The 13,963-nt window shown below is 39.4% G+C and overlaps 1 protein-coding gene across 1 annotated transcript in view; it reads right to left on the bottom strand.

The window, feature by feature from the left end:
* ACBD6 (acyl-CoA binding domain containing 6) overlaps positions 1-13,963 on the bottom strand; it is a 131,293-nt gene that overhangs the window by 71,616 nt on the left and 45,714 nt on the right. Inside the window, exon 5 of the mRNA XM_024552942.4 lies at positions 1,743-1,848. Coding sequence (XP_024408710.2) covers positions 1,743-1,848 — 106 coding nt within the window. The remainder of the gene's footprint in view (positions 1-1,742; positions 1,849-13,963) is intronic.

The raw sequence follows: 13,963 nt of genomic DNA, 5'->3' as shown, positions 1-13,963 counted from the left end.
CCCCAGGCAGTGTCCACCCATTGAGACTGGGTCTGTGAATGAGAAGATACATGAAATCCAGATTAACTGATCCCAAACAAGGCTAGCAGAACCAGCAAGGCCTTTAGTAATCCAACACCCTTTTGACATATGAGCAAAAAAGATATGCTTTTGTTAGCCACCGAAATTTGGGGGTGTTTTTTGCTATAGCAAAAGCTAATACACATAGTAAGTCCATAACTGAGCATTGAACAATACTTATGAAGTCATAATAATATAATTATATTACATTGTTAATTAAATTGTAATTAATTACACAATAATAAACACTGATTCAACAGATTCAGTAAAAAAACTGAAAGTAAAAGTTGTGATGTAACTATGTCGGAGGATGGAACGAGAGGGAGATGGGGAGAGGGAAAGATGAATAAAACAGCTAAACCCTAACATCACAGAAGAAAATCAATGTCTAAAGTTGGAAAATCAGAGGTACAAGTATGCTATTAAGAATTATGTAGGTAAATTACAACAGAAACAGCTAAAAGAATCAAATTCTTTGAGAAGGATGCAGTAAGGGAGTACTTTTTGTTGTTACAAGACATAGAACAGTATTTTTTTTTTTAACTATCCACATGTATTCATTTTATAAAAATCTTAACTCATGAGCATACAAATAAGAGGCAACAGTAAAATCAAGGGAAACAATCATGCCTGATTTACCTAAAAAAAAAGGATTCTGATCCTGAAAGGCGAAAAAGACCCCTAGCAGGAACCATGACCCGGTCTCATTACCTCACAATCTGGCATCTACTTCCTCTAGCTACAGCTTCCTTGGCTGTGTTGGCTTCACTACTCAGGGAAGAACAAATAGTATTACTGGTCCCCTTTGCTGGAGAATTACAGCCTTACATTTGCAGTTCCAGATGTCACTGACTTCCGTTACAGGAAAGATGGTGCCTAAAAGTAAGATAATAAAGGTGGGGCAAAGGCAGGTTTACAGCTGTTTGAATGGGAAATAATACAGTAACTAACAAAGAGTAACACAAGGGTAAACTCTGTTTCTCGCACTCACAACTGCAAACCTGCTTTTGCCCCACCCTGTATTATAGAGAGAGCTCTCAATTAATATGTAAGTTGATTATTCATCTACTCTCCCTATTATCTATGATCATTCCGTGTCCTCTTCCTAACAAGTGCCACCTCTCGGTCATTTCAATCGGCTTGCACTGCATTATCAAAGACTGAGAAAAATGATTAAAAGTGAATTAGTAAAGCTTGCTCCTTTTTAAACAACTATAACTTAGGGACAATTTAAGCTCAATATGTAAACAGTTTTATTCACAAAACAAATAAACTTAAGAAGTAATACATTTTATAAAGTATATTTAAATATCTAACCACATTTAAATGATTGGATTTACCAAAATTCTGACAGTTTTTTAGAAATCTATTTATTGAGCAAAGGACAATATGCTGTTTAAGATATAATGATAGAGGACACTCAAGCTATTTCTGAATATTTTTATATTACCTGTAGGTTTCACTTAGGTTAACAACCTCTCCCTAATGATGAACAAATACAAGTCATTTGAGTGCAAGTTCCACCTAGTAACTTCTGCAACACGGACCGAAACCTCATTTAGATGCTCTCTCTTAACTCTACTGCACTCTGAGCCGTAGTTCCTAGGCCTGCCATTTGGAAAACAGCGTTGGGGCAGAACAAGAAAGCGTAAGAAAATAACAACAGGAGATGTTTCTCATACCTCTTCATCTTTCACATTCACATCCACGTGTTTCGATGTGATGACTCTGGATATATGGTCGATGTTGTTTTCCCTGCAGTAATCAAATATGTTTTTGTCTTCTTCCCTAGTTAGAATAAAAATAAAAAGTGTGTGTCTTACTAGGTAATCCATAAAAGTTACGTATTTTTAAACAACCTGTTTGCTGCTGACAAACATTAATGAAGTCTGTTTTTATAGAGTTTTACATGAACCATAATGGATTTTCCGTATGACAAAATACATCCAGGCCCTGAAGAGACTCAAGTTCTTAGCAACTATAACTATAGGAAAAAGCTCCATCGCGTTTACACCGGCTCGCTAACACAACGTCTGAAGCAGACCGTCTCAGCGCTTCCTCTCCCGTTACTGTCCACACTGACACACGCATACTTCCCCGGCCCAGGAAACTGCTTGTGCAGCCCCGCAGTGGGCAGCGCGGTACTGTCTGTACCGACTGCACGGAGGTGTCGGAAGATCAGAACGCCGCTTTCTGCCGGTCGCACAGGACAACGGGATGGCAAGTCGATTGCTACCCAAGTTTAGAATGTATACACAGAGGTAATTTTCTTAAGGAAAAGCTAAGTAAAAAGTAATTTTCTTACGGGAAAGGGGTTAGAGCATCACAAAATTCAGGAATCCTTCATGAAATAATAGAAACAAACCCTGGGAACAGAAATTGAGAAGCATACCAGGTACCCAGCACCGTTCTAAGTATATCAATGCACTATACTCACTCACTCTTACCCAACAATTTCACAGACAAAGAACAGGTAAGGACAGATCACATGGCCTACCAAACGGCGTCACGTTTACCAAAGGTAGAACATGGGAGCTAGAACTCACTCGGACCAACTGATTTGGTACATACCACATTTTCTATTACATCTAGCTGCATCTCGACTACTCGATTCTAGTATATTCTAGGAACTAAAGCAGTTCTTAACACGAGGTTTACGAGTTCTCTAAAATAGGACACAGAACCACCTGGGTAAATGTATGTGCAATTTTCTGTGTGTGTGTCGGGGGAGCTTCAATGAGATTCTCAAAAGGATAATTTGGAATACTAGCAATGGAACTGTTCCATACATGGACTTCATTTTCTAGGCTTAAAGGAATGCAATTTGAGTCCCTAAAATTATAACTACTGCTTTACAACTTCAAAGCCTTAGCTTCCATTCATCAGAAATTAAAGTCCCTAGCCATAGGAGTCCTACTTCAAACGTCAATTTAAATACCTTATATCCTATAAAAATTATTTTCAGTCAGAGGTAATTAACTTAAACACACCAGTTTGGCCTTAAATCATCTAAGTTTTCACTTACACAGCTGATGTATTTAATTGAGTGCCGACTACATGCAAGGCACTGGGAGGGACTCTGCTGGTAACAAGGATAAACAAGAAACTTGGCATTCCATACATGCACAGTATAGTTGGGATGGTACTATCAACACACCATTAACACAAGGTAAAACTGGACCTTTAAAAAGGCCCAAAAGAGTACAGGGGAGAAACAGCCTGCTTCAAGCTGGAGAAAATGAGGTATGTGTCCAGGAAAAAAAATATCATGTTTTAAAGGAATACATAGTCTCTTGAAAATGTCCATTTTGCAGAAAAGAAAAAAAATGTCTTTCTAGATTATTTACTCTGAAAGAAACACAGGAGTCTGATTTTTAAAATTAAGGTTGCAAATAGGTTGCAATTAAGGTTACTTCAGCTTTATTTCACTACCATGAAAAACAGTTTCTATGAAAATGTGCATTCAGAATACCAACTTGGAATAACAGGGACCTATTTTCCTCCAATCCAGTAACAGAGAGCCCTCTGATTCATGAGGCAGCAACTTCTGCTGTGAAAGGACCATGTCACTTTAAGTCACGATATGAAACACGCTGTTCTGAATGTGAACGTTTGGGTGGGGGGAGTTGATGGCAGGGCCAGAAAGGAAGGAAAGGGGGTCCTTGGGTGTCAGTTACGCATACCCAGTAAAAAGCAAGGGCTACTCACAGATGAAAGGCCCTTCGGGGAGGTCCCTCTCCCTGAACCCCAAAGGTGCGTGGATACCTACGCCATAAATAGTAAAAGTACATACAGTACAAACATTTAGATTTTTATTTTGCTTACTATATTGTCAATGTTTCTTCTATGCATCAAATATTTTGATTTGGTACATGATTTTCTGGAAGGCAGGGGGCACTTTTCATCTGAATACTGCTATCACCTGCAGTTTATCATTGTTAAATATGTCAGACACGTAGAGGTATTTATAAAATACTTCAGGGTATACAATATAAATTAAATATCAGAAAATTCGATAAAATCCCCACAAATGTGATACCAAGTTGAGAAACTAATACAAAAAAATTAAGTGATTCGCTTGGGTTTATTGTTAGCTACCTACCCACACTCCAAGTCTCTCCTACTTGCCAGCAACCACGCTGTCAATACAATGTCACCACCTAGTGGCCAAAATGGAGAAACATCTGGAACAACACCTCTCCACATCTCCTTTCTTGCCCCCTAACAAGATTACGTACAATATACAAATTAAATTCTCTCTTTCCCTCTAAACTTCCCTGTCAGTACGGCCTCCCAGAGGCAATCTTCCCCTCCACATCCATACTTAAAGGAAGCATGTGCAAGTGATTCCAACCATTGCCAAATGCAGTGCAGCCTGAATGTTGGGGCCCTTCCACAGGTTCTCAGAGTATCCTCCTTTCTCTTACAGTTCTTACCCAGGCACCCTTCTCCCTCTCCTGAGTGTGAGAGAAAAAATTACCCTACCCACTCTTCACGTACTAGTACGGGTTATGTTTGTGATGCTATCCTCGAGGATGTCCCACGTTACCCCCAGCAAAAGACAGAATGTCTCTCTTTTGATTACTCCAAATTTCCCGAAATTGACAGAAAATATATTTATATATCTGAAGGGGAAAAAAACCCCAATGGCTTTCTTTGAAAGCCTTTTGAAATATAAAGGCACACCTTTATGGAAAAGAGGGATGGGGTCTAAGAATGGTGTCTTTCAACAATCACAGACAGAACAGAACCTTGCCCACTCCTGAATACGCTATCTGCACCACTTTCTGCAAAGACTTCATTTCCCTATCAAGAGTATTTCAAATAGAGAGGTTTCATGGCAGGCCACCTAATGTCCATTTTACTACTTCATCCATCTCGTAGAATTAAAAGCCATATTTATGGGGCTAGCTCAGCTATCTATTTAATAGGTACATTCAATAACTATTTCAATTCAATGCATCTATTTACCAAGCAACTAGTAATCAGAGATAAAAACAGTATTCCGGTAAATTGGCGATGGAAAGTTATTTCTTAAATAAAAACACAAAGGAGAGTAGGCCAATACCTACACAAATACAGACAAATGCCCCTAACTGCTCAGACTAAGGGATGCATTCCTGTGGGCTCACAGCCCTTTACAGGGCTATGTAAGTATGGAAAATGTTAAGTGAATCACTTTTCAGCTCAGTTTCTATATAAATGCCCTGTCTCCTAAACTGATCTACCTGAAAAGGCTTCTGTGGTAAATATTTCATCACAATTTCCTTTTCAACATTCCCGCTGCTTAACTGCCCCCCGCCCCCGCCCCAGGCTTAGTTTATAAAAGAAAGGCACCCACCTCTCTGCACTATGGTCCACTTCTAGGAAGTATAGCCAAAAGAGTTTATTAAGATTTAGCAAACGACTATTTATTAAACCCGTTACTCTTCTGCATAAAAATACTGTTTAACTAATATACTAGAAAAGGTTTGGGGGAAATACGGACTGTAGTTTGTACTGCCTTAAGATAGAAAATTTTCCATGGTACCAAATAGAGATAATTTGGGTAAAAATTTGGGGTTGGGAAGCCTTCTACAACTAAGGTTAGAGGATGAAGAGGTGAAATAAACAAAACAAAAAACCGACTTGATGTTAAACTCTGTCTCACTCTAATAAAAACAATATTTATCTGTTAAACTATTAAAAAAAACTCCTTATCACCGATACAATTTCAATAAAATTTTACCTATGTTTAATAATTATTTGACAAAATTTATCATGTATGTTGATCAACTGTATGGAAATAATTATAACTCAAATGAGAAAAAAATTTAATGCTAAAGCTTTTGAGTAACAAAAAATTAAATTTTTAAAAAGTTCAACTTATATACATATTTGTGTTGCAGAAAATTATGGTAGCACGGTAAGACTATACAAAATATATTACTTTGAAATAAAATTATGAGGGGGAAGTGGAATAAAAGACAATGTAAAATTTCTAATGGTTAAACAACTTGTTCACGCATTTTTAAGTGAAGATCAGAATTTTACTGAATGAAACTTTATTTCAAGACCGTTGAAGATTCACATGCAGTTGTAAGAAACAACAGAGTTTCTGTACCACTTTCCCAGTTTCTTTCAATGGTTGCATGTTCTCGTATTTAAAAAAATGGATTCTCATTACAGCATTTAGATTCCATGGGACACATTTAAAAGAATAATGTTTATTTTAAATTTTCATTATTGACAAAACGCCAGAAATTATGCCTTTGAAAATTATTTCAACTTTTAAATAATTTCTTAGCTGTTATCTCAAAAATGTAAAGGGGAATACAGTCTCCCAAAGTTCTCTCAGGGACCATGTCAGCAAGGAGGTCTGAGCATTGCTCTGACCCAACACTCTAGAAAGCAGAGGCTCAAAGCGAGGGCCAGGCTAACTGACCAGGGGGATCAAAGAAAGCACTGCGAGGAGCTGGCATTACAGCCTCGCTTTGTAACTGAAGGCTTCTGCAGAAAAGAGAGAAAAGGAGGAGTACCACCAAAAAGAAGTGTTCAGAGGAACCGCAAGCGCGTGGCTGTGGTCGGGTGCTAAGGTTAGAGGGCAAGCTGGGCACAGACCACAAAGAACTTGGCACACTCACGGCCTGTAACGTAACGAACAAATGTTGAGTTACGAGTTAGCTGGGGAGCAACACAGGTATTCACCTTCCAAGTCTGGAATAAAGGGAAATAAAATTGTCCTCTTACACCAAATAAGCTACTAATGAGGTGAAAAAGGAGTGTCTCCCAGGTAGACTTGAAGAGCTACTTGATTCAGATACTACCCGTAGCACACCTGAAAAAACAGAAACAAAACAGAGAGACGACTAAGGGGAACACGAGTCAGTGAGGCCCATTTTGGGCACCGACCAAAACAGCCTGAGGAAGAAGGTGTACTGAGGCGTTTCTCAGCTGGGAGATGGCGAGTTCACCTGGCGACCCAGAACCTCGGCTAAAGCAACTCTTGAATGACTCACCTTTTCTCGCTCTATTTGCGTGGTTGCCAGTGGTCACCTGACTAGTAATTTGCCTTTCTGGGTCCCTCAATGCTCACACCAAGGGGTCCCCAGGGTCCCCAAGCACTTGGCTCACTATACTGGCATAGCCCCTCCAGTAAACGAATAGGCCTTTTTGTTCACACCTCAGCTTCAGACGAATTTTATTATTGCTACGCCGCCTCTGAGGGCCTGCTCACCTGTGTGTCCTTTCCCTAGGTCTCTGAGACTGAGGAGTGAACTTGATCTGCGGCACGCCCACCTAACAGCCACTCCGTGCAGCTCCGTAGCAGCAGCCGGTCTCTCCAGGCACACCGTCCCAGGAAACCCGCTGGCACTGCCGGCGAACGTCATGTCATCACAGGAATTTAAGTTTCTAATTTATTTGTTGAATAGGTGAAGGATCTGAGAGGTAAAGGATTACTACTTTGTCCAAAAATGATGTTAGGAAATAATGATGTCATCTCACTGACCTCATTTGGCAATGATCTTTAATATCCCATTGTGTGAGCCAAATTCAAGAGCCCAAAGTCTGATATTGATTCTTTGTTATATAATCTTTATATACTGTGAGTGTATATGTAAATATATCATCTTTATTTTATATAATATTTTATATTACTAAACCATCAATATTTTATGAGTTGGATAAAATGTCTACCTAGAAATTAAGATACTCTGTATTTTAAAAGAGCATGTTCTCATTTATGAATATCAACAACATATACAGGCATATTTAATTTTACTGACAGCTGTTCCTTCACCTGAAAGAATCTGTTCTTGCTCACAGGTTTTTAGTGAAGCTGGTGTAAGGCTTCCCTGGGAGTAGCAAAATAGGTGAAGTCAGCTCCTAACTTGGGGACTGAATAGTAGTCACGGCTGTCATATTTAGCAATTGAAAGTCCCCACTCTTAATTAAGATCTAATTCAAATTTCAGATGTTAATTTCACCTTGTAAAACACTGTTTCAAGTCTCAGTCTCACTAAAGACCGTAAGCGAGAGTCTACACTACAACCTCCAGTAAAGTCTTGCCAATAGCACCCTATGTCCTTTCTAAAATGCCCTGAGCCTAAGCCCCGGAGGAGGAACACCTGCGCAGTGACCGTGCTCAGGAAGCCTGGCGCTCACATCCAGGCATTTAAGAAAGTGGGTGTTCGTCATTTGTTGTGTTGTTCTTAAAATAATTCTTGAAATCCTAGATGACAAACAAACATTTAGAAATTGTTCTTAAGGTGCCGGATTCCATTGATTCTAAAGTACAATTTCTTCCACACTTTAACATCTCTGATCGATCTTGTCATGTGCAGTGTCTTGCCACTGATTAGTCGGATGCTTTCCCCTGACGGTAATTAAACAATGGTGCTCCAACACCAATGGTGCTCAGAGTCAATGAAGTGGTAGGGTAGGTTCAAATCGGACAGTGCCGAATGGACAAGTGGGCAAGGACTGAAAGAATTCACGTACAGGGTGGGCAAAGGGAGGGTTACAGTGGTGAGCATGCAAAAAGTTTATGTTCTTGTAGTATTATTTATTATTGTATTACATGTTTGTGTTACAACTGTAAACCTCCCCTGTATACTGAATCACAATCCTCTACTCAGAAGCTACTAGATCTGCAACTGATTTCAGTCATGGGAAATAACCAGTTAGTCCCCCCGCCTCCTGCTGGGTGACAATGGCAACATCTTTCACCAAGCAATAGTTACTTCCCGACTGTGATAAATAAGCAGTGTACCTAGTTTTAGGACTAGAAAATTCTAGTAGCCTCTAATAAAAAGTTTTATTTATTATCTTATGTTGTTAATGTTATTAACATATATCTTTCTCATATTTTTCTTCAAGCAAGCAATGACCCCCCCAAAAAAGATCAATGTATACTTCTTATAGATAACTCATTATACTGGAAAAGTTATTTAGCCATGACTTATAAAGATACTAGTTACTGAAAATGCATTTTCATTGCTTAACACATGCTTAACTCTAAAAGTTGGCTGAAAATTTCTGATACTTCCAATGCTTGCAAGAAAAAACACAGTTCAATTCTGATCAATTCTTGCAAAACCAGTGGCCACATGAGAAAAATCTATCGAATCCCTTGACTAACAGGCTCTGCAAAGCTGAGTTATATTCTCAACCATTAAGGTAAGTCTCAAATCAATAAAAACAATTAATCCAAAGGAAACATCATCATCAGTATATTGATAAATGAAAGGCTGCAGTCTCTAATGTTACCAGGAATGCACGTCTTTAGAAACACTAAGTGGAACGGGATTGACTTAAAATATCTAAACTGAAAATATTTACTATTATTAACACGATACAAACCGTCAAATTCAATTTCATCAGTTGGAGATCACAATGATCCCTCAGACATTTCAGGAGCGGCAGAGCACAGCAGCTCAGAACAGTCACTAACTACGTGAGCTCAAGCGAGTGACCTCATCCCTCTGAGTCTCAGTTTCCTCAGCTGGAAGATACGAAGATTAATAACACCTACATCCTATCGGGCCATTCTGAAGATTATGTGAAATAATATATAACAAGTGTAGTATAATTACTAGCATATAAGTGGTCCATAAATGTTAGCTGACACCATTACCACAGGATTTTAGCATATATTGTAAGCTGGGGTCATTTCTCATGCATCCTTATATGGGGTCAGTCAATTCATCTAACAAATATTAATCTGACTTTCAAGGAAATAAAAATAAGCCAATGCGGTTGGAGCAGGGTGAACAAAGAGGTGGTGGGTGGGGGGTGGAATTGGCATTAGGTGGAGATGGGGAGAGGCCCTGTAAGACATGTTAAAGGGTTTTTAAATTTTATCCTAAGTGCTATGGGAAATCATTAAAAGGCTTTAAGCAGAAGAGTGATATGATGAGAGCTGAGTTATAAATCTGGGGAACAGACAGCACAGGAAGTGGGAAATCCAGTTCCCAAACCACTGTGTGTGTCCTGGGCAAGAGATGATGACTGTTTAAGAGCATCGATGACAATGCAAAGGGCACGACAGTGGCAGTAGCAAAACGCAGCCGAGTGTGGATTACTCCGGGAGTTGAAGAAACAGAATCTCTGATATGTTAGGGGATGTGAGCAGGACAATATTACAGAGAGACCCGGGAATGACACACCGTGAGTTTATACATCTGTATACATGTGTGTGCATGCACACACACACAGCTTTGTAAACAAGCCTAAGCGCCTAGCATTTCACAGGTGCTACACACAGACAAGGATACAAGAAAGAAAGAAAAGACAGAAGAAAGGGTAGATGGAGAAAAGAACAAAGTAGAGAAAAGGAAGAGGGGAAGACATAGGAAGAAGGAGAGAAGAAGAGATGATGGGCTGGTTTCAGCTGTTGAATGACCCTCCTGTTCAGAAAGGGCTGCCGATCTCAGACAGGTGGACTAGCCTGTCTGCGTGGTTGGCACCATGGCACTGAGGACACGGGAGCCAAGTAAAGCATGTAAGAAAAGGGTGACTGGGACAGCCAAAAGACTCTTGCAACAGTTACTGTTTATGTCAAGACCCACCGGTCTCAAGGGACCCATTTTCACATAATCTATAATTATCTCTTCGCTTTAATCGCCTTGTCATTCCTGAGGCTCTCCTGGGCACTGGAAGAGGAAAAGCTCATTAACTAAACCTTTTCTCCTCTCTCCAGCCACCCATGGCTTTTAATTGCTTGGTGTGTTATTATCTAGGAGTGCAACTGGGATCATTTTCATAAGAAAGGGAGGTAGAGAGGAGGAAGGGAGCCAAGAGTCCCTGAGGTACGCACCACAGACAAACCTTTGCTTTCTCAATTATTTATGCCAGCTGAGGTTTTACAGGCTGAATAAATCCATAACTCAAGTTCATTCTGAGCAGTGAGATTCTCAAGGGGGAGTCTCCCACTTGCCTATCCACACTTGTGAAGTCCTCAAAGAATAACCAGAATGAAACAAGACATATGTCATCCAATTTATCACCTATCACCAAAGTGTTAACACAATGTTGATCGTGGGTAGTACAGTGAAATAGGGAAGGATTTCACTATTACCAGCCAGACACAGGAAAGGAGGCGGGATAATCTTTCTGGTGCTAAGGGCAGTGGTGTTAATGGGACTGTGCTATTCCAGAATGACTTAACCTACTGAAAGCATAAAAATCCAAATTTTCAACTTTTTAAAGACACATACTATTGAAGCATCAGAGTCTTACACAGATTAATTAAAAACAAAAAATTAAAAAAAACACCCACAAAACAGATTGCTATCTAACAATGACGCTCTGAATAAATAACTACATGGAATTTCGTACCATTTTATGTCACTTACAGTAAAACATTGCTTGTTGTAGCTTTGTCTCCAAACATACCCTTTTCAGAAAAATTTCAGAGTATGTTTGTGTACTACTTTCATTCCAGCTCATATTTTCATCAACAAATACAAAATTAAAGCATAAAATAGTCACATTCATTCTAGTTTTTAATACTTATATCCTCCATTTTATAATCAGAACCGGACAGTGGCCAATGGAAAGGTATTTCTAAAATATTTTCAAAATCCATTATTGTTTAAAAATTTTAACTCTGTAAGTCAATGGTGAAAGAATCTCTTTAAAATTCTAACGGCTTTTGTGTCTGACCACAGCAGTGACCTCTGGTATTTTCTGCCAAAACAGTTCATTTGTCTCACAGAACAACTAATCAATTCCAGAGCCCATCAATCATTTTAGCTGTATACTGCTCTGGTCTTGCCTAGAGAAGGTCCAGATGGCTGCCTGTGTAAGTGGGATTAATAAAATTCTGATAGATTGCATAGCATCAAGCTACAAAACCTAACAGGGAAGATCAAATCTTACTGTGGGGTGAGATGGACCTGCACACGCTTCATTGTTGTATTTTTAATTCTTCCTCTAATTCCCAATTTACGTGCCAATTTCTACTTACACAAGTCGCGCAAAGTGTTTTCTTGTTAAGTCAGCAAAGTACAGAACCAACTAACTCTTGGCAAAGCCCAAGGCTTCCTAACCAGAGCTTTTGCTGCCAGTCTACACAGTATGAATGAAACACAACTGACCTCAAGACTAGAGTAACTGTGAGTTACAGGATTTCTTACTCTCTTGCTGCTATAGTTTCAAACGCAGACCTGATAGCATTGGTTCTCCCTCCCGTTTTCCAAGTTTCAGTAAAAGCAAACAACCTGTCTCGTATCCTAAAACCGGACTGACATGTGCTTTTAGCTCCCAGCATAAGCCTATGTCCTGGGTCTTGACTGTGGGGACTCTCGGTAGCAATATTATGAAAGCGAACAGTGACAACAGTGACATCATAACTTACTTTGTGCCAGATATTGTTCTACGATGCCTGTGTGTATGTGTTCCTATAATCCACAAAAGCACCATATGTGAACGGTACTGTAGTTACCCCCATTGTATAGCTAAGTAACCTGTCCAAGGTCACAGAGCTAAGAAGTGACGGAACCAACATCTGAATGCTGGCAGTTTGGCTCCATAATTTTTGTACTTCATTAGCCTCACATTATATCCCTTCCATTACATTACAGAACAATTAACTAGCTTCAGAAGGAGAAACTGGTGTCAGGGCTCTGGAATATTAACTCCAGAGATCTGTATCTATGACTATACTGTCGCTTTCTGAGACAGGGTGGAATAAAGGTCAGAACCAGAACAGGCAGGGAGCAAGCCCAGAACTGGCCCCAGTGGCCCATGGCTCAAAAAATTCACAATAAAACTGAAGTGGGCCCTTAGCTTATCACCTACGGTGCACACCAGTCAGGAAAGCTGCCAAGGCAATGGGGCCTAGGCCTTGTGAGATTGTGTTATTCGATCCTGGTTTTCCTGATCTTTACGAATGTGAAAAAAATTAGAAGTTTATATATTAAAGTATCCAAAACAGAACTCAAAGTACATTCTTAATGTCCTTTTTAAAAACAATGGTTCTACAGAGGGAAACTTTTCCTTTCCTTCAAGTTTACCATTTGAAGTTTCCAAAACTCTAAAACCTACAGTTACTTTCATCTCAGTTGAACATAAAATTCTGCCAAGAAACTGCAATTAACTCCAGTTAAAGCAGAACTTTCCCTTGGAAAACTAAAACACCACCTACTACATTTCACTAAAACACAAGCAATATTTGGTTACATAGAAGTCAACAAATAGCCCCTTTTCAATGTTGTAACTACATCCTTATACTTAAGAAACAATAGGGCCCTGACTGGTGTGGCTCAGGGGACTGAGTGCCAACCTGCGAACTGAAAGCTCGCCAGTTTGATTCCCAGTTAGGGCACGTGCCTGGGCTGCAGGCCAGGTCCCCAGCTGGGGGTGTGCAAGAGGCAACCATAGAAGTATCTCTCACACACTGATGTTTTGCTCCTTCTTTCTCCCTCCCTTCCCCTCTAAAAGTAAACAAATAAAATTTTTAAAAAACAAAACCAAAAAACAATAGGGATTACATCTGGTCCTTCACTGGAGTAGCCCAACATTTCAATATAGAGTAATTTTCATCGTGAATCTAGTTTGTTATGCTGGAACTGTGTTCAGTTATAAAACGAATTCTCTATGTAAGAAAATTAGTGGCTGCTGTAATTTCTGTCCTGCTACAGCAGTAATAAGATTACTGTTTGTGGTAGTTAAAAGGCTTTCAGTGGCTCTCATCTTCACGTTCCTTACTGTTTCATACTTAACAATGTGTTCTGGAAGGCAGAGACTTAAATCATATCATAAAAGTAATATTTAGATGACTTAATGAAATAAGGCCAGGACTAACCAGTTTTGCCCATAGCAAAGGTTCGTATCTCATTCCATTAACTAATGTTATTAAACATACATGTAGATGTCAACAGAGAATATACTATGAAAAGGTGAAGAAGCTGAGAAGCAC

This window comes from Desmodus rotundus, chromosome 12, assembly GCF_022682495.2.
Source record: "Desmodus rotundus isolate HL8 chromosome 12, HLdesRot8A.1, whole genome shotgun sequence".
Lineage (NCBI taxonomy): Eukaryota > Metazoa > Chordata > Mammalia > Chiroptera > Phyllostomidae > Desmodus > Desmodus rotundus.
Note: the sequence above shows the minus strand (reverse complement) of the source record. Positions and strands in the feature narration are given on the sequence as shown.